A 19,477-nucleotide genomic window follows, 5' to 3' on the forward strand; every position below is an offset into this window, starting at 1 on the left:
AGTCCCACCTCAGAGTTCTGGTCCTTTATGCTCTGCAGGGGCAGGGCCAGCACGGCCGCAGGAATGCAGAACCCGGATTGCACCTCTCTTGGAACGAGTACTTGGGGGTGGGTGGGGGCGGGGAGCAGGCCTTCTCTTTGATCCTCCCCAATCACTGGCATTAATCCCGTTTCTCACACAGCTGGGTTTTGTCTCTAAAGTTCAGTGCCTCCTTTTCTCATCCAAATCCCGTGAACCATTACACACAGAAGTAAAAGAAAGGTGGCGGATTTCCCCAAGTCAGCTTGACACGTGCTGCAGGAATTTATTAGTATTATTATTACTGTTAGAAATTTCACCAACCGTCCCTATGAATGTGTATGTGACAAGTGATCTGAGGAGGTCACCCTGTCGCCGCCCCCCCCCCCATGGAGGATTAGTACTCACTGGGCTCCCACTGGCCCTCTCCCCCGGCTGCCTCCGGCCCCTACCCTGGCTACCGGAGAGGGATGGTGGCGAGGAAGCCGACCCCTCCATGGACCCCACAAGCAGCCACCTTGCAACTCTCATGACCCGCTCCTGGCCACTTAGTTCCTGTGGATCTGGAGGGTTTACTGAAATGGGGCCTCAGCTCCCTCGGCAGGAGCTGGAGGAGGAAGAAGGCAGCAAAGAGAACAGAGAAAGTGGAGGGAACAGACAGACTGAGTCCTAACAGTCGGGGCAGACTCCCCTCTGGAGTCCCGGGTCCCAATCGGACACTTACTGGGAAATCACTGCGGGGTCGGGTGGGGGTGGGGCTTTCAACCTCCCAGGGAAACACAGTGGGGGGAGGGGTGACTGAGGCCTGAGCCACACTACAAAGAACCCAGACCCAAAACTTGAAGACAAGGTGGGATTCGATGGGAGAAAACAGTCGGAGACTGGTGCCCTTTGACTTCAAAGGCAACAGTAAAAAAAAAAAAAAAAAAAAAAAAAGAGAAAAAGAAAAAAAAAGAGAAGAGGCACCAGTACATCCATCAGCCCCGAGAGTTTTCCGTGGACATGGACAAGGCAGCCACGCGCGTGAATGCAACCGGTTCAGAGCAGCTCGCGGGCAGGACCGGGAGCCTTCTGACCCCCACCCTAACCTGCTGGGTCCTTCTCCACAAAGCACTTGTATATCAAGAAAAGGAGCTGATGTCTTTTTTTTTCACTTTCACAAACTGCATTCCAGTTTTTAAAATCCTACTTTCCAAAATGCGTGCTAGTCCATGTGGCTGATACAGGGCAGCTAATGAAAACTGAGACTTGTTCAGAACCGTGTCCCGAGGCAGGAAGAGGACTCCCGCTGATGCCGGCCCCACCAGGCCCTCGAGGAGGTCAAGAAGTGCCTGCAACCCCGGGGCCAAGATGGTTCTGGTGGAAGAGATGCGAAGTATAAGCTCTCTCACAAAGGTAAGCATTAACCCCGCCTCTGCCAGGACGAGGGCTGTGGCTTCTCCGGGTCGGGGACATGGTGTTCAGGGAAAAGTGGCACCATTACTTCCCACAAGGCTCCCGACAAGGACAGGGCATCAGCCCCAGCCTGTGGAGGCAGAGTTAAAAAAAAGAACTGAAAACTTTTGGGGGGAAGTCCTGTTGTCCCCCAGTTAAGTCTATTTGGGGTTTTCTGCTTCACGGGAAGCGTTTCTTAGTTTTTCCCACGGCTGAGGCTGGGCGCCGGGGGCAGACAGCGCTTGCGTGGCTGGCTGCCGGGCTCTGCCTGTTTGTTTTGCTTTTTGACCTTGGCGACGCCGGCCTCCATCCCACTTGAGTATTCCGAACGCAAGATCTCAGCGAGGCAGTGTTTACTCCAGGTCTTCTTATGAAGGTCAGGCCTGAAGAACAGTAACAGCAGAGAGGAAAAGAAACTTTATTATTTTTTTCCTTCCCGTTTGGAAAGAGCCTGAGAGCAGCCGGTTCGGAAACTGCGGAACTGACATTTCTGTATTAACAGAAGTACAATGCCTTCAACAGTGCTTGTTTTGATATCCTATGCACCAGAAGATTAGATACGGCGCTGACAGATTTTCATAACGGTGGCAAAATATCATGGCATTTTTAAAAGTGAGGCTTTGTTCTATGTTGTTTTCATGGGAAAAAAAGAACGATATACACACTCACACTCTGATGGCAAATGAAGTGTGTGACACAGCAGTTTGCCAAAGGATGAGGGAAAAGACCCGCCTTGAAACTCCACAAGGCTCAGTGGTGAGAGCTCACCAGTGGCTCCCGGCCGGTGAGGCCCGCACCGTTCAAGGCCACTGGCCTCCTCCCGACAGGGCCAAATAGGGACTGCTGGGGTGTCAGTGACAGTCACCTCTTCACTGAGCGAGGAGACTCAAGTAAGTACTTCTGACCGTAAAGGCCCCAAGCCCGGGGTGCGCTGGGCCAGCGTGGTCAGCGTCCGCACGGCAGCTGGATCAGTGGCTCTCCGCGGACCACAGTTGTAGCTGTGGCTCAAGGGGGGGTCTCCCTGCCCGACCCACTCGGAAAGTAAGTGCCAAAGCCTGAAAATCCACCTCGGACGTTGAACACTAGTAACTGTTCTCAAAAGACAGCAGCCTTACCATCTGATCCGGAGATCAGAGGGAGAAATCTGTAAAAGTTCAGTTGTACACTGGAAGAACGATTACGAAAATGGAAAAGTGAATGTTTCCTAAGACAGGATTTTAACCAAAACAACAACAGAAACCCACAGTGTTAGGTGGGCCGGTCCCTCAGCCCCCCGATGGCAGGGTCACAGGGTAACATGGTGTCTTGGGGCTCCTACGGAAGGCACATGTCACACTCTGTGACTTACAGTTACATTTTCTTTGTAATAATCGCAGCTCAGGTGGACCAGGGCCGTGGTCCACGCAAACGTAATGGGACTCCTGTGAAACTCCAGAACCGGCAACAGGACCGTTACACTAATAAATGGATGATGAAAGGCCGCAGAGCCGTGTGACGGTGTTGTCCCTGGGAGAAGGCGGCCGCGCTGAATTATGGGTGCACTGCACAGGGTGTGGGGTGTAGGTGGGGTGTGTGCAGGGTGCGGGGTACAGGGTGCGGGCAGGGTGCAGCTGAGTCCATGGCGCCAGTAGAGTGAGGTTTCCCACCACAACACATGGGGGCCACAGTCACCCTTGGCTGGGCACAGTGAAGACTTGAGGACGACAAGAGGCCAGGGCCTGAGGGCTAGAGTTTCTCACGGGGCTGCATGGCTGTGTCCCGGAGATGAGGGGTACAGAGGTTCTGCATGATCCCACACAGCCCCCGCGGGATGAGGGCGGCATGGCAGCAGCCTCCCATCACAGACAAGACACCTAATCCGGAGGCGCACGTGTACCTTGCCCAGGACCATCCAGCTCACGGGGGCAGAAGCAGAGACGCAAACACACGTCAGAGGGACTCAAGCCGGCGTGCTTCCAACCAGGCCGCGGGGCCCGGGGTGAGCCATCGGTTAGGCCCAGCAGCAAGGGTGACAACCACGATTTGACCTGGGGGGAGTCCCGGGGTCACACAGGGATGCTACAGGGGGACCATGGGGCCAAATCTGGATGGCCGAGGAGGAAGGAGCAAGTGGGGAGGAAGAGGAAAGGCCGGGGGTGATGGAGGTGCCTGGCCTGGAACCTCGCTCATTAGCTGAACGACAGGGACGGAGGTTCTCTGGGCTCCAGCTTCCTCATCCGAACCGGGAGAACGCTCAGGACGAAGCTCAGGGAGCCGTGAGGGGGAGCGACGCGCAGGCTGAGGCAGGCCAGGGCACCTCTGGCTGCTCCCCCTTCTCCTCCGGGGCCCGCCGTCCAACTCCAGGGGGGCCCGCCGTGCCCTGGCCGTCGCTCGGGGGCCGGAGCGGGGCTGGGAAGCGGGACGGGGAAGCGGCAGGAGCCAGGCTGCAGCTGGGAGCGCTCGGCTTGCTGCACACCGAAGGCTGCCAGTTCTGGTGCCTGGAGGTTATTTTTAGTCGGGTTACATGACAGAAGGAATGGAAAGGTTCTGACAGGAAGAAACGCTGCCTCTTCCCTTTTGACGCCAGGTACTTACAATGTGTATAATTTTAAACGCAACAACCGAGTTTCAAAATATGCAAACTTTCAGTCAAAATATCCTCCCCAGCACACAATGTGTCTGCCGCCTCAGAGACCGCTCCTGCCACCCGCGAATGCAAGATAAACAGCCAGCGTCCGAGGGCGGCGGTCTGCAGAAGTGACACTCTCCCGGCCAGGGCGCTCGGCGGCTGGCACCGCGCCCCCACCGGTGCCACACGGCGGGCGCATGCGCACACAGCTGGGTGCTCCGGGCCGCGGAAGGCCCCGTCTGCTGGGCACGGGGGGTGGGGGGCGTGCGTGGGGCGCGCTGACCAGCAGCTTCAAGTCCGCGCCGTGGAAGAGGCCGCCCCTGAAAGCGCCGTCTTGGATGTGGTCCTGCGCAGAAGCCTGGAGCCTGTGATCACAAAACCTCCCGGCTGTGTCATGATCTCATTCTAGTCAACGAACGTACTTCCAAGTGGGGGCCCACAGCCAAACTCCAAGGCTCTTGGTGGCCTGGAGAGCGAGCGGGGTTTGAGCTTTCAGACCCAGAGCCCTTCCTGAGGACGCGGACCTCAGGGTCACCCGCAGGAGCCTCCCCTGCTGTGGGAGCAGCAGGACTCATCTTCCCCCTCGGCCGGCTCGCTGCCTGCCGTTCCTTTGTTCTGAGGCCTGGGCCAAGAAGGCGAAGTGCAGATGGGAAGGTGGGACGTTCTCAGCCCAGGCCGGCCGGGCGCATGCGGGCTCCAGCTCCTTCTCCTGCCAAGCTGTAGTCCTCCTGGGGACCCGCCAACTTTCTTGCCCTCCTTGCCCTCCAAACACTCCAGCCCCTCTCCAGTGGCCCTCCCGGGGCTGCAGTAATCCGGCAGTTACCAAGCAACGGATCAGTTTATCTAACCACGGGGAGCTCCCTTGTAGTGAAGGCTGAAGAGCCCCTCGGTCAGCAGCCTGGATGGTCACCAGCCGGGATCACCCGGCAGGACGGGCAGATGCCACTTGCACTGCCAATAAGGCGGAATCACAGCCTAATTAGGAAATCTATGTGGCCGCTAGGGTGACCGCTGCAGGAGAGGGGCCTCGGGCCCTCCTCCCAGTTTTATGGACAGACTCCCAGAGGGCGGCCCCAGGTAGGGAGCCGGCCCAGCCCGGGCTTGTGTCAGTGCTGTCCTCTTGCGGGACGGAGGGTTTCACTGTATCTTCTTTTGTTTAGGTGCTGTCAAGCCAATCGATGTTTTCTTTTCTGTTTTATCGCTTTAAGGTCAGGCTTAGGGAAGTCTTCCTCATCCTCGCACTGAAAAACGCTCAGGCATACTTTCTTTTCGTTTGCTACCGCCTTAATTCCATCAAGATTTTCTTCTGGTTTAACAATTCCTCCCCAGCAGCTATCCAGTTACCCGAGACAGTCACTGGACAATAACCCTGCCCCCCAGGGACTCAGAATGCACCCATCACCCCCTTTCTGATGTTCAGAACAGTTCCCGTCGGTGATGTGCGAAGACGGCCAGCATTAACGCAGTCTGCAACTCGATTAGAACAACATGTAACTCACATGGGCGGTGAAGGCATTTAAAGGTAAAACAAGTCTTAAATCCGGGGCTTTTGAACCAGCCACGCGACTGTAATATCATTCTGCTCCTCCCGCTCCCATGGCACTCAGGGTAGGTCAGGCACCATTTTCGGCACTTGACAGGTATTTAACTCAATGACTTCGCCAACAAGCCCACGACACAGGTAGTGTTGGCGCCCCAGGGCCACGAACCAGGACAGAAGAGCTGCTGGTTCAGCCCCGAAAATCTGACCGTATGACGTGCACACTTAACCACAGTGCTGCGCTCATCAAAATGAGAAGTCTCTTACGTGAAATTTTTTTTATAAGTGGGGGAAGGGGGAAAGGGAGAGAGAATCTTTTTTTTTTTTTTTTAATTTATTTATTTGACAGACAGAGATCACAGAGAGAGTGGGGAAGCAGGCTCCCTGATGAGCAGGGAGCCCGATGCGGGACTTGATCCCAGGACCCTGGGATCCTGACCTGAGCTGAAGGCAGAGGCTTAATCCACTGAGCCACCCAGGCGCCCCGAGGGAGAGAGACTCTTAAGCAGGCTCCACGCCCAGCACGGAGCCCAGTGAGGGGCTCAGTCTCAATCATGACCTGAGCTGAAACCAAGAGGCAGAAGTGTAACAGACTGAGCCACCCCGGAGTCCCAAAATACTTTCAGTAACAAGACAACGTTCACATTATCTCAAAATCTCAGAGACTCTTAGAGCCCCCGATAGAGTGCATCTTATGGTTGGATAACAGGTAAAAAACAGCACTTTAGAAACTCACAATTTGTTCAGCTTCGTTACAGAAACGAAGAGACCCGAATGCATACACTTGCAGAGGAAGTCTGAAGGGCATAAAAGATGTGATTCAAGGTTAACTTGGATTGTGGGTTTATGGGGGGTTGTTTAAGCTTTCCTCTATTTCCTGAATTTTTACAATGAACATGTATTATTTTTATAATCAGAAAAAAGCATATTTTAGGAAAGAAAAATCAAATGGTAGATTTTTGCCCTATGCTGAAACATCAAAGTATTTTAATCTTTACTTATCAAAACGTCCTTCCCTTTGGCTGTTAGTTTGCTTGATTCTGTGAGGGATTTTTCTCTTAAATCAGACAGACATACAGAAGAGGGAGGAGTCAAGTGTGCTTACTTTTCTGATCTGAAAGATTCTGCACGAAAATGAACGACCCAGAGCCACAGTGAGACACCCCCTTCCCCAGGACTCTGCAGGGAGGCAAGCCCCCAGCTGGAAGAAAAGCCCGTGTTCCAAGTGATCCCGGTAGGAAGCAGGGATGCTTTCAGGCGGCTTGAGGCAGACTCAAAAGTTTTAATTCCTGCCTTGCTCTTGTGGATGAAGGAAGGCAACAGTGTCTAAGTGGGGGTTTTGGTGGCTCTCAGATGACAGTAAGAGTAACAAACAACTCCAGGGAGAATTTGACAAGCAGTCCCTCTGGTGCAACAAAGTGGTTCAGGTAAGGAACCAGCCAGCATGGGATGACAATTTAGCCTCCACACTATCAAACCCAAACCTTCCACGGTCACTGAAGGAGGAGCAACTGTACCAAGACTCCTTCACCCTTTGGATTCGGCTTCGGTAGAGATGTAAGCTGGTGGGTGGACCACATAAGGGACGCTTCCTTTGTGATTTCTTAGGATCAGACCAACTCTAGCTTCTGTGAAGCTATCGGGGTCCCAGAAGACACCCCATTCCAGGGGAGCCCTGCTGTGGTAGTGGACGTTGCAGGAAAATTCCCGGGAGTGGCTTTGTGGACACAAGGACTGATAAAAAGTGGGTTCCTGCCTTACAACTGAGAATAACACCCAGTGAAAAGCAGAAGGGAGCTCTGAGCCTTGGGCTGAGAATGCACACGCCGCCAGGCCATGCTGGCCTCAGGTGACCAATACACAGAAGTTGCATCAGTCTGCCGCCTGGCAGGGCAGGCACACTGAAGGCGAGGACAGAGATCATCTTTAGAGACAGCGGAGACTGGGAAGTAAAGAGCTGAATCAGAATCTTGGAAATGGATGGGAACTCTCGAGATTAGGTACCGAAGTGACAGACACTGTCAGGACTGAGGCCCAGACATCTTTGGCAGTGCGGAAGAAAGAGGGTTGAAGACGAGAGGTCTGATGACCCTGGCTGGAACCCCAGCTCTGCCCCTCACCTAGCTGATGCCCCCGAGTCAACCGGTTCCTCCAAGCTCGGTCTCCCCCATGTCAAAAAGTGCTTCCACACTGAGGCCTACAAGCATGTCAGGGTGCTTTACATGTTTTAATTTTCTGCGAAAATACCAAGATGGAGAAATACCGAGTGGACACGGAAACAATTAAGTGCACTTGTAACGGGTAAGACTGCACCCTGAAAACGCCGTCTGAGACTGATCGGCTCAGTGCAGAATTTCAGCACCAACCCCACCAAGCTCAGCCCTCCGGGCCTGTCCTGTCTGACAGTGTTATGGATGTCCTGGGTGGTATCGTGAGGCATATTTATCACATCTGCCGACAAAAAGCAGCCTGCAGGGACAGCTAACACACGGGGTGACGGAACGCCTGCCACACCCTAGCAGGCCAGAGGGACGGGCCTCAGCTGAAAGGTGAAACAGAACTGGGGCACAGGCAACGTCTTGCTCGAGAGGCAGAGCAGCTGGGTGGTTGGAACTATCACACGTGCAGACAAGCAGGGGCTTAGTTGGCCAGTTTCAACCTAAGCCCCAGGATGACCCAGATGTCAAGAATGGGCCCGGAGGTCTGGGTGCGTGTGAAGCCCCACCTGTAAGGGGCAGGACACGGGGAGGTCCCCCCGCCCTGCCGCACTGAGAGCCTGGCCCAGGGGAGCCTGGCGTGAGCAGGAGCCGCAGCCCCGGCTCTTACCATTAACAGACCAACAGATGTGACCCCTGTCCTCTTCGTGCTGGTCAGTCTCTGCTGCATGTCTGGGGAGTCTCATGAGCCTGATTTTGAAAAGAACCCGGCTGAGGGGGGCTGTGGGCACGGAGCAGCCGGAGGCGCTGGGCTGCAGGGCCTGGTGGAGGCGCCGCGGGCCAGAGCTGGGGGCCGCGGGGGAGGACCCTGGCGCCGCCCCGCATGGGCTGAGCGACTCTCTAAGTCTGGCCAAGGCCCGATTTCTCCTCGTGCCAGTCTGCTCGCCCACAAAAGGATGAAGTGAACGAATGAATCAAAGCGCTCCTCACAGTGCCTGCTGCGAAGGCCCTCATTAAATGTTGACTGTTATTGTTATTAACAGTATGGAAAAGAGGAAAGGCGGGAGAGGAGCCATCATCAGATACCTGACACGTGTCATGTGGCCCAGGGACGGCTTTGATCAATGATAACAACACCTTGTATTTTTGTGTTTGCAAATCATGCGCATTCAGCATTCGAATCTCACAGAGACCACGGAATGGAAAGAAGACCAAAGTGGGAAATGAAAGTGGTCCGTCGCGGCTCATCTCCAGGAGCTCTAACAGCGAGCAGGGTCCACTGGGGAGGCGGAGGGCCCCCACGGCTGGGAGGCCCGCAGCAGAGGCCTTCTGGACGGAGGAGCCACACAACAGGCAAGTCAAGGGCCGGCTGCGGTGGGAGCACTCCGGAGGATTCCAAGAAGCACTCGCCCATCGCTTACAGACTCAGAGAGAGGAAGCGAGACGGTGGGAGAAAGCAGCACCGGCTCCAGGCCGGGTGCCCCCCGTTCAGTACCTTCTCCCACTCCACACGGTGCAACAGGCCCCACGGGACCCACGGTGCGAGTGCGCGATCACCAGGGCCACGATCGAGCTCAGAACATCGGACACTGGCTCCAGGTTCCCCACTGCACTGCATCCTTCTGCCTCTGGACCCCGAAGGACGCCAGAGAAAAAGTGGGATCCAGACGCACTCTGCCATCTCCTCAGGCAGCTTTTGAGGTAACTGCCCCCCCAACACAAAGCTCCCACCACCCACGCCACGGGCTGCTCCTCTGCTGGTTCACACTGGCCTTCCACAGACGCAAACCAACGACCTCTTGCATCAAGCCTGTTCCTTCCGCTACGTGAACAACTATCTGCTCACATAGAAAAACATGTGCAGCAAGTTCCAAATACTTGTTACTCTGCCCAATATCAACTCTATAACCTGGAAGCTTCCACAAAGAGTATGCAAGGCAGCGTCCAAGTGCTCAGAGCACGGGCTCCAGGCTCTCCCAGACATGGGGCCATGGGACCAGGCCTGCCCACATCCTGCTGGGTTACTGGACACCAGCCTCGGTCACAGGGCCCCGGTGAAGTCTCCGTGGGATCCGCACGTGCGCTTGTGTGCCACGGGTGCGCAGAAGCCCCAGAGTCCCACAGACCCGCGCTGAGCTCCAGGGTGGTGCTCCGGGCACATCCCTCTTCTGGGTCACTACGTGGGGAAGACACTGCTCTCCATTCTGCACTGTGGCTGTACCTTCAGGGCCAGAGTGAAGAGCGTATCTGAAAAAGACCCGCAGCCATTTCATTCAGGTCATAACAGGGTGCAAAGGTTCTGGCCTCGTCAAGTAAGGAGAGCACAGCAGGGCTGGGGACACACGCCTCCCTACTCAGGAAGGGAGCCCAAAGACCATGGGGACAGATGACAGGAGTGAGTCAGAACAGGCCCAGGATGACGAAAACGGAACTGAACCATGGGTAGCGAGGGGAAAGCTGGGGCCCATGGCGTCCTTTCCTCTTTGTCCAGTGGCGTGAACCAGAAGAGCCCCGAGCAAGGCCAACTGAACGAAGGGCCGGGCCCCTCCTGTTGCACACCACCTCAACGCTGTCTGCCGAGTCGTGCCGGGCCGGTCGCCTCTGCCAACTCTGGTGCCTGGAAGTCTCCGACAGTGAACGGGACCGCCCCGGCACCCTCCCAGGAGAGGCCGGCTGGGCTCCTGTTCTTTGTTGTCAGCCCTGCTTGACTGAAAGCACACCCTGTGGTTGCCGCTGTCTGCAGGTGACCCAGGTGTGGAGGAAGAGCAGGGTCACTGTGAAATCCCTCTAATCGCCTCATTAGCCTGGTGGGGATGAGGGGGTGTTGGTTTCACGAGGAGGCACAGGGCTGGTAATTGCATGGTGTCAGAGAGAAAAAAAATAGTGGTAGAAGCAAAAGGCCTAATGTAAAAAGCTGCGCGTGCACCCCTGTAATGAAGCCGGGGCCCACGGTCCCCTACGGGCGAGAAGGGAAGGGAATGGAGACTGGTCTTGTACCGGCTGAGCTGCAGGGAAGGGGCGAGCCCTCCACCGGAGCCTGTGCCCGCCCAGGCCACCCACCCGGAGCGGCCTACGAATGCAACGCAGTGAGCTCAAAAGCTGCAGGGGACTGGGCGACAACGCTGGGCGGGGCCACATGCTGCACCAGAAGAGACCCGGCCACCGTCCGCAGCACTTCTCCCGTCCCTGCTGCAGCCCGGACAACACACAGACTGCATCCTCTTCTCTACAAACGTCCCAAAGCAACGATCCAGGCGGACTTCCAAGCGACTCACCTTCTCTCCCTCAGCAGAGGCCAGGTGGACGCGGTCCCATCTCCAACCGGGGCAGCTCATCCAGGTTCCGCGTTAAATTAGCATCGATTCACCCCGCCTCCCATTGAGAGCGCACATCCACTCGGCCGGCACATCACGGCCTTCCTGTGTGAAGGGCACTCCATCACCTGCTCCAAGGACCTGGGTCTACCTGTCAGTCAAGTTCGTGACCACCTCCACCCCACTCCATGACTTGAGACTTCCCTGAACCAGGGTCGCCTGGGTTGGGGCCTGGGCCTCTGAGTGTATACAGCTCTCCCGGGGAGTGAGAGCAGCTTCTGCTCCCCTGCTCTGCAGGACACGCACATCTGTCCTCAAGGCTTTGTTGGGTGGTCCTTAGCTCCTTCCCTCTGGTCTTCAGGCTCAAGTTGCGTGATCTGACCTTCCTGAACCGGCTTGTCCCTACGTTCTGTGGGCTGATCCCCAGGCCTAGGCCCCCTGTGAAGCCAGGGAAACTAGGCCAGAGGCCTAGGCCCTCAGGGTGCTCGGCAAAGGCCCTGAGAGAACGGGGAAAACGGGGGCTGTGCGATGCAGGTCCTTGGGGAGCGGGTCTGCTGCTGTCGCGTGCCTGAGCCATTAGAGCCATGAGACCCAGCAAAAGGCCGGCCGCAAGGGCGATGGGCGAGGGGTGTGCAGCTGTTTGGCCTGGAGCACAGGTCAGAGGGGAGCAGAGTGGCCGCAGAGTACTCCAGAAGGCCAGAGGAAGGTGAGGGGCCAAGACCTGCCACCGATGGCGGCAGGGTGGCAGGTGGCAGAGAAGTGGCGGGAAGAGACCAGTGCAAGGCAGCCGGGGCGGTCAGCGGTGTGACCTGGTTAGGAGAGGTCTGGGCCACGTGCAGGGGCGGGGCTTCTCACAGAGATCCCCACGTTCTCAAGCGTGGCTTTGTCCAGCCTCTGATCTCACGTTTGGCCAATCTGTCTTTTTTATGGGATCACTGGCTCCATGAAATCCAGAGAATTTTCACAGTGGGCAAGATTCCAGGCTTGCCTTCAGCTAATTAAGTGATATTAGGGAGGCTGTAAATGCCACATAAAAATTGGCAGGAAAGCTGCTCCTAATGATGAGAATATTGCCTTGCGGGGAGGGGCAGCTGCCGCTTCCCCATGCGGGTGTCAGAGAGGACCGGCTCCGTGTCTTCAAGGTTGTTCCTGATAAGACAAGTTCAAGGGTGGCCACACTTTCTGCTCCCTATCCCACGGATACTTGCAGGGACGGGGAAGGCGGGCGTGAAGAGCCACCAGCAGTGCTGTCACTGTCGTCCCCAGCAACAAGTGCTCCGTGCGTTCACGTGTGACACCGTGTCGACGTCCTGCACTCCCCACCTGGTTTGGTCCCCACGGCGGCACCATGAAGCTCCAGTTCCCCCATTTGGAAGGCAAGAGGACTAGGCAGGGAGAGAGGCCTGAGTCGCCCGACCCAGGGCACGAGCAGGGGAAGCGGCGCATCAGCGACTCCTCGTCACCGTGTGGCCCTCCCTGGCTTGGCACCAACGACACGAGGGGACACTAGAGTACTAGTCAGGAGGGACTCTCGGTAGTTATTTAACAACCGCTGAACAGCCGGGGGCGACAGTCACAGGGCAGAGGCCTTCAAAATTGAAAAAATGCCCCAGATAGAGTCTGCAAAACCCCCAGTTTCAAGCCTGGGGATAAAGCGTTTGTGATCACTCACGCGGGGAGTCCGGCACACACCCTCTCCAGGAGGATGTTTACTTGCTGTAGAGGACGCATTGTGTCTGGAACTTTGGCTCTGGGGCACCCCGAGCCCGGGACCCAGGGGAGCCAGCCCCTGCGCTACTGACCGCAGCCCGTCGAGCACCGGCCGCGCGCACACAGCCAGCGGCCAGCAGCCAGGGCTAAGAGCGCCTTCGTTTCAGACTGTCTGCCCATTTGGTAAGATCAGGTAACGCTCAAGAAGGCTGGTGTGAGAAAACATATACTAAAAACTGCATTTCCTTTAAGAACAGTCAACAATTCAGACTGTCGTTCCTCGACTAATTTTAAGAGGAGGGAGGCGAGAACAGAGAAGCAGTTACTAGCTTCCTGGTAGAGGCGATGTCCCAGATGTTTCTAGGCACTAAGAAAAACATCAGAAAGACACAGGCGGCAGAAGCCGGTAGACGAGTCTTAGGCAGCTACAGACTAAACTGTTTGGGGAAGAGGAGCGCTTTCATGGTTCTAGCACATAACTCACACGAGAGAGGGCGGTTACAGCCTACAGACTCGCTCTTCCATATTGTCAGGGCGGCTCTGAGACCCTACGGCGCTCATTCTGCTCTTGAACCATTCTCCACGGTGTCAGACAGGTGAGGGATCCGCAGCCCTCCGAGGCACGCCTGCTCGTGACGGGTGTGCAGCAGACGTCACCTACGCAGACGGACACCCTGGCAAACACGGCAGCTCCACCCTCCCGCAGCAGACAGTACTGGGCCTCCGTGTCTCCGGGGAAGATGGAAATTCTGGAAGGTCCGTTATCTTGGCTTCTCTGAAGCAAGTGCTGAGTCTACCAAGCTTCAAACCGGAACCACATTTCGTAGGGGAAAGGCTGTGTTTGTGACGGTTGTTGCTAAGGGGCCACTCCATATTTTACCACCAGCACCGACTCCCTGTGCAGCTGTGTGTGTCGGGGTCCAGGGTGGGGGCGGCTCTGACAGGTCCGCATGTAGGTGTCAGGAGAGTTTTGTAACTATGACTGTATTTGCGTGCCGGGGAGAAACGCCTCGCGCTCCCTGTCACAGGCAAGGACGCAAAAGGAGCCACAGACCTGGTGATTAAGATCTCATTTGGGGACACCGTTTCTTTCCCTGAAGACTGGTCAAGTGGAGGAGCAGAAGCACAGATGAGGTGACCCTCCCTGCGCCGTGGCGGGGAAACAGGTCCCTGAGCTCACAGGCCCTTGGTTTGAGTTTCTAACACCCAAATTCCTCGTCTGGTGCACAGCAAAGCGAGACAGGATTTTGTGCAGCGTGAGGTGGATTTGGTTTGCACGAACGCAGAACTACTCCAGGCAGTAAACCCCATCAAGTGGAATGTGGCATAATTTGGCGAATTTAGGGCTATTACTTGATCCATCCACACAAAGCACAGGGAACGACTCTCTTTCTTGACAGATGGACTTCAGAGGAGACGCCTGAGCTCAGAACAATCACCGTGGCCACCGCATAACTCTCTGCACTTCGTGGGCTTTGACGGACTTTTCCTTCCCAGCGCTCAAAAAGCAGCAACTGGCAGTTGCTTGAGCCCTGACTGAGGTGTGGAAAATCTGTCACGTTTTCTCTGCCGCTTACCCTGACCACGATTATACGGTCCGTGTGCAGATTAGCTGCAAAGTCATTCTTCTTGCGGGAGTGACAAGATTTCCCCAAACGAGAAAAGGTGCCTGCCATACCCCCGAGTGTCTGTCTGCGTTTGCGAGGCAGGGGTGGGGTGCGAGGGTGTGAGAGTGTGGAGAGAAATGCCTTCAAAAGAAGGGCATAACAACCCAAAAAGTAGCTGTAACGGAGTGGTGACATGGCCAGAACAGAGAGCTGTATTGTCACGGGCGGAGTAATCCTGTGACACACTGCTGTCACTCAGCACCCGGCGCCCTGCCGCGCCAGCCAGACATCAAAGGCCACCCCATGCCATCTTACATGCTCTTTATCGGCTAATCAGCCCATTCTTCCCTAAATAAAGCCCTGTTAAATCCCCTGCTCACAGGGGTATAGTAGTCCTGGTGCCCATCTGCTAGCAGGGTCAGCCGAAGCAGGAGGCGGCGGCTTGCTCTCTCCCTAGTGGCTTCTCAAGGTAAGGACAATGCTGGCTCCAAGTCCCCCTCCCAACTGCCTCCCTGCCTTGCCGCTCCGTTTTCTAGGATCTGGGGAAGAGCTGAGGACATCCCAGTCTGAGGAGCTGCTATCTGGATTAACACTTGCTCATGAAATTCCCGGTCATAAAGGTACATCAGCTGCAAACAATAAAATACGGGAACCACGTTTATCTGCGGGGAGAGGAAGCAGCAAAATACGTGTTTCCCACCAGTAATCAGCTGGCAGGCACATTCCCATCTTCTCGCAGGGCCAACATCCTAGAGACTGTGGTAAGATGGCCTGGCTTCCAGATCACTGGGAGGTCGCCCTCGGACCTGACCGCAGGCCTCACACACTCACAATCAAAGCCAGCCTGGAGAGCTGGCAGCCGCCTCCAACCCCAGACGGCAACCCGAGGCCGGCGCACCGCCATCGTGCCTGGGAGTGGATGTGAGGCGTCTTCTCCCTCTAGGAGGACGGGCAGAGAAGTCGCTGGCTGCAGCCCTGCCCAGAACACGCAGCAGGGGTGGCAGGCAGCGCCCTGCGCCTCTAAACCGCCTGGAAGAAACCAGAGCCGGTGTGTCTTAGTCTTGTCTGGGCACGGATGAAAGCAGCGATGAGGAGAACGACTTGCTTCACAGAATTACTGGAGGATAGTCCTATATGAGAGGTGTTAATATAAGAAAAAAAAGCAACCCTCTTAAAAATCCCCAGGCCGGCGGGAGAATTAGGTGAATTTTATCTGTTACAAAGAGCCTTGTAGGTGCCAAGTCCCAGAACAGGAGACTGGATGTTCCAGGATATTAGCCCACCTGGTTGCCAGGTCTGTGTTCTAAGGTGCTTCATCTGTAGGACCCGCCCTTGTGCTGATTCTCAAAACAGTCCTGGGAAATCACTAAAAACATCGATTTCCTTCTCCCTTCTGTAGCTGGGGAACCTGAGGCCGTGGGAAGTTAAGCAGAAATGCGGCCCAAAGCCCAGCGGCTCACATCACAGTGGCACAGCAGCTGAGTTCAAGTCCCCTGCACGCAAGGCCAGCGATCACGTCCTTGCACCGGGCGGTCCTCTCTCCCTTTTGTCACCGCGCCCCAGAGAAATCAGGTGCTGACGAGGGTGGCGGTGGCGAATGCGTAAGCAGCCGCTGTGCGGGGACGTGCAGGAAAAGTGCACAGATTCTCGGTGAGGGCAGGTGGACTTGGCATTTGTAATTAATAAGCAAAAAGAATGACACTCCGCACAAAATAACCGCCCAGAGCATTCAAGGGTTCACGGCCCCCCCAGTGTCTGTTCGATCTATCCTTCCCACCCACGTGCTACACAAACTCCCCCTAACAGCAGCCCGTGGGATCTGAAGGATTCTGGTTCCTGCAAAGTGGCTGGGGCTGGTATTAAAGGTACACCTTGGCTCTGAGGAGAGAAAGGACTTTTGCAAAGGTATTTTGAAACTGTGGAGCCCAGGCTTCCCCTACAGGGCAGCCCTCCTCCCTCTCCTCCGGAGGACCTCTGGATAGTTGGGAACACGCTTCCGCCAGAGTGCCTGGCGCGTGCCCCTCCGTGTGCTCAGCACCAAGGAGCGCGACACGGTGTGGGGCAACCAGTGGGGGCCCCTGGAGCCTGCCTTTCAGGGCCCAACCAGCCGGCAGGAGAAAGGCACTAAGCTGGGACACGCCGCTCCTCCCAGCTCACCAGGGCGGGGCCAGGCAGATTTCACAGAACACGCCAGAAGTTTTCGTGCAAGCCCTGGAGAACTTTCCAGGCTGAGCCACACAGCCCATCTGAAGCTTTGACTTTAGCGAGTCCCCAAGTCACTCTGCTGCTGGGCAGGGAGGACAACCCCACAGGTTTGCCCCGCTGCCCCAGTAATATCCCCACAACTTCCGGACCTGGCAGAAGACCCCACTGCATTTCTGTGGGTGCCTTAAAAACCTTCAGAAAAGCTGTTTCTCCTCTGGCTCCAAGCACTGACTACACTGAGAGAGGGGCAGACCTTGGTGATGATTTCCCGCAAGGACCAAAGAGGCAGGAGCTTACACGGAGCGCACAGCAGCCTTGCTCGTCCCCTCCCGTCCCCTGCCCGCTGCTGCTGTGCGCGGAGCTCTCCACACCCACCTGACTCCCAGCCGTTTGTCGCCGGGCAGACTCCACTCATCTTACCTGCTCAGGTTTGCTTTCCTTCTCTTCACAGCTGTGACACCAAGATTCTGGGGGGCATCCCTCAGCCCGAAGCTCTTGGCCACGTGGCCGAGGTGCAGCGACCGGACATGGAAGATGGGCTTCAGCTCCCGGGGGTAGGTGGCGTAGGCGCGGATGAAGGCCTGCAGAGCTGGGAGGAAGAAGGGTCAGAGAGGCCGTCAGGATGGGGACTCGGAGCGCCCCATGAGCCCTGGCCTGGCGGCCGTCCTGCCCACTTTATCTTGCCAGACAATGCGCGACATACAGCCCTGACAGCGCCACATATAGGAACCACCCAAATCTTAACTTGTGTATTTTTTTTAATTCCTCAAAAAATAAACCGAGAGGACACAAGTGTTTGTTGACTAAACCAATCTATTTTCAGATTTTACTGTGCAGCGTGGCCCCAGCCTGGACGGCAGGGGGCCCGTTTTCTCCCCCGTCACAGGCCTGGGGCCTTCCTTGCATGGGAGCTGGGACACAGCAGGCGGCTGGTAAGTGTTTGTTGTATAAATGAATGACAAGCAGAACAGGTGAAGAAACTAGGACATGGCCAGTGTGGCATTCCCTCGCGAAAAACGAGATCATTAGAACTTTACGTCACGGAAACATTTTCCTAATTCAATTTCACTTATTTTTCTGCATAGCTAATACATGCACATGTTATAAAATTCAAAAGGTTCCCAAGGTTTTACTGTGCTTGTCATTCTGCTTACCGCCACGCCGTGTTACCGGGGTATAAGACTGCTCTCCCGCAGGCCCCGCCTCCACCCGCCCCTCCACGGGGACGGCTGCCATGTCCTTGTGGACTGCCAGGATTTTAAAACCAAATTCATTCTAAAGCACCTAAGATTTACTGATACAGTGCTCCTTACCCATTTGAAAACTGCATAAAAAAGGCAATGAAAACAGAATCCTAAAGAGGAGGAAGGCAATTATTAAATTCCTAAAACAGCCCACAAAATGGTCCCTCCTCCCTGAAGCACTGGCAACAGTCTAGAGATGTCCGTCCCACAGTGCATCGTGGAGGTTTCGGTCCTGTCTTAAAGTTAAGGCAGTGGCGCCCCTGTTCAGGAGCCTAGCGGTGCCAGAGAATAGGCAGACCTGGTTCTTGGGAGTGGGGAGCTCTGGCTATACCTTATCTTGGTATTCCTTTGAGGAAAGGGAGACGTTCCTATACCTAGTTCCTCTGGAAAGTACTGCAGTTCCAATGACAGTCAGTGTCTGCCCTTCTCACTGCAACAGGGCAGGAGGGGATGGCTCCGAGGGGCCCCAAGCCCAGCACCTCTCCCTTCCCTTTCGAGCCTGGCTCTCCCCTTGGCCCAGCCGGAGCCCAGCACCACGCGTCGCATGGAAAAGCAGGCGCTAAACACCAGCCTCGCTCGCCCTCGCCTGTCGAGCCACTGGACTGGCAAGTTTGCCCACAGCTTAAACGTAATATCCCAGCAGCACCTGGAGATTGGCGTTTATGAACAGTAATAAAAAGTGTCATTTTAGCAGATCAGCTCCTGGAAGGATCCTGGGAATCCATGAAAGCTCTATTTACTGAGTAAAGTGAACTCCTTTTCCCAATCGATGAGAAATAATAACCAAGGCAACTCCCTGGCACCCCGCCGTCAGCCTGTGTGCACTCTCCCCTGCACCCCGCCGTCCGTCTGTGCTCACTGTCCTTTTTAATAACCGGGGACTCGCTTTTTCAGGGGAAATCTTCAACACTTCACATGGCCTGCACCGTCCGCAGGTTCTGACACCGGCTTCCAGACACAAGAGCTGCATAGTCCTGTCCTCGGGAAAGCGCTACGGCCACCGCCCCGGGAGGAGCAGGCCTCTTCTCCCCACGCCCCGCCCCTTTCCCTCCCAAGCCTCAACCCTGACTCGAGGTCTAACGAAGCGGACAGCAGCCCCACCAAGCCAAGCCAGAGACTCCGCACCTGTACAGTCTCAGTGGCCCAAGGGCCGGCCCAGGCCCCCTCATGCATACCGCTCTCCCCAGTAAGCCCATTAGCCCCCTATTCCTGCACCAAACGGAAGAGCTGAGGTTGGGGAGCCTCTGTCCCCGGACACACAGCTGCCCAGCCAACAGCTCCACGGTGGAACGAGTTTGCCAAGAAAGGGCAGACGGGTCTTCTCCCGCCACCACTGCTCACGCAGCATTTGGCGCTGCCTATTTTTACTAACCCTCCTTGTCCTCGCAGCTCCTGTCTCCCCGGGGCCAGCGACACCTGGCTGTCCTCACATCCCTGAATGGCCTCCCATGTTTGGATGATCCAGGGAAGCAGGAATTCCTGTAGAAGCTGCTCGCAGAGGCTTCCTGGGGGCAATGTCGACAACGTGCCGTGGGAACAGGGGCTGTGGGGCCCAGAGGAGCGGAGAGCAGAGGAAGAGGGCATTCAGTGGGGACGCCGCAGGACGCCGCGGTCCCTGAGAGGTGTGCCCCGGAGTCACGG

At 56.1% G+C, this 19,477-nt stretch overlaps 1 protein-coding gene across 1 annotated transcript in view; it reads right to left on the reverse strand.

Annotated features, from left to right (window-relative positions):
• Positions 1–1,052: 1,052 nt before the first annotated feature.
• Positions 1,053–19,477, reverse strand: part of DDX31 (DEAD-box helicase 31) — a 67,763-nt gene continuing 49,338 nt past the window's right edge. The window contains exons 19-20 of the mRNA XM_032866143.1: positions 17,013–17,181; positions 1,053–1,835 (exon numbers count right to left, since the gene is read on the reverse strand). Coding sequence (XP_032722034.1) covers positions 1,649–1,835; positions 17,013–17,181 — 356 coding nt within the window. The 3' untranslated portion in view covers positions 1,053–1,648. The remainder of the gene's footprint in view (positions 1,836–17,012; positions 17,182–19,477) is intronic.

The sequence above is a fragment of the Lontra canadensis genome, unplaced genomic scaffold (genome assembly GCF_010015895.1).
Source record: "Lontra canadensis isolate GAN:19392208 unplaced genomic scaffold, GSC_riverotter_1.0 scaffold30, whole genome shotgun sequence".
In the NCBI taxonomy this organism is placed as follows: domain Eukaryota; kingdom Metazoa; phylum Chordata; class Mammalia; order Carnivora; family Mustelidae; genus Lontra; species Lontra canadensis.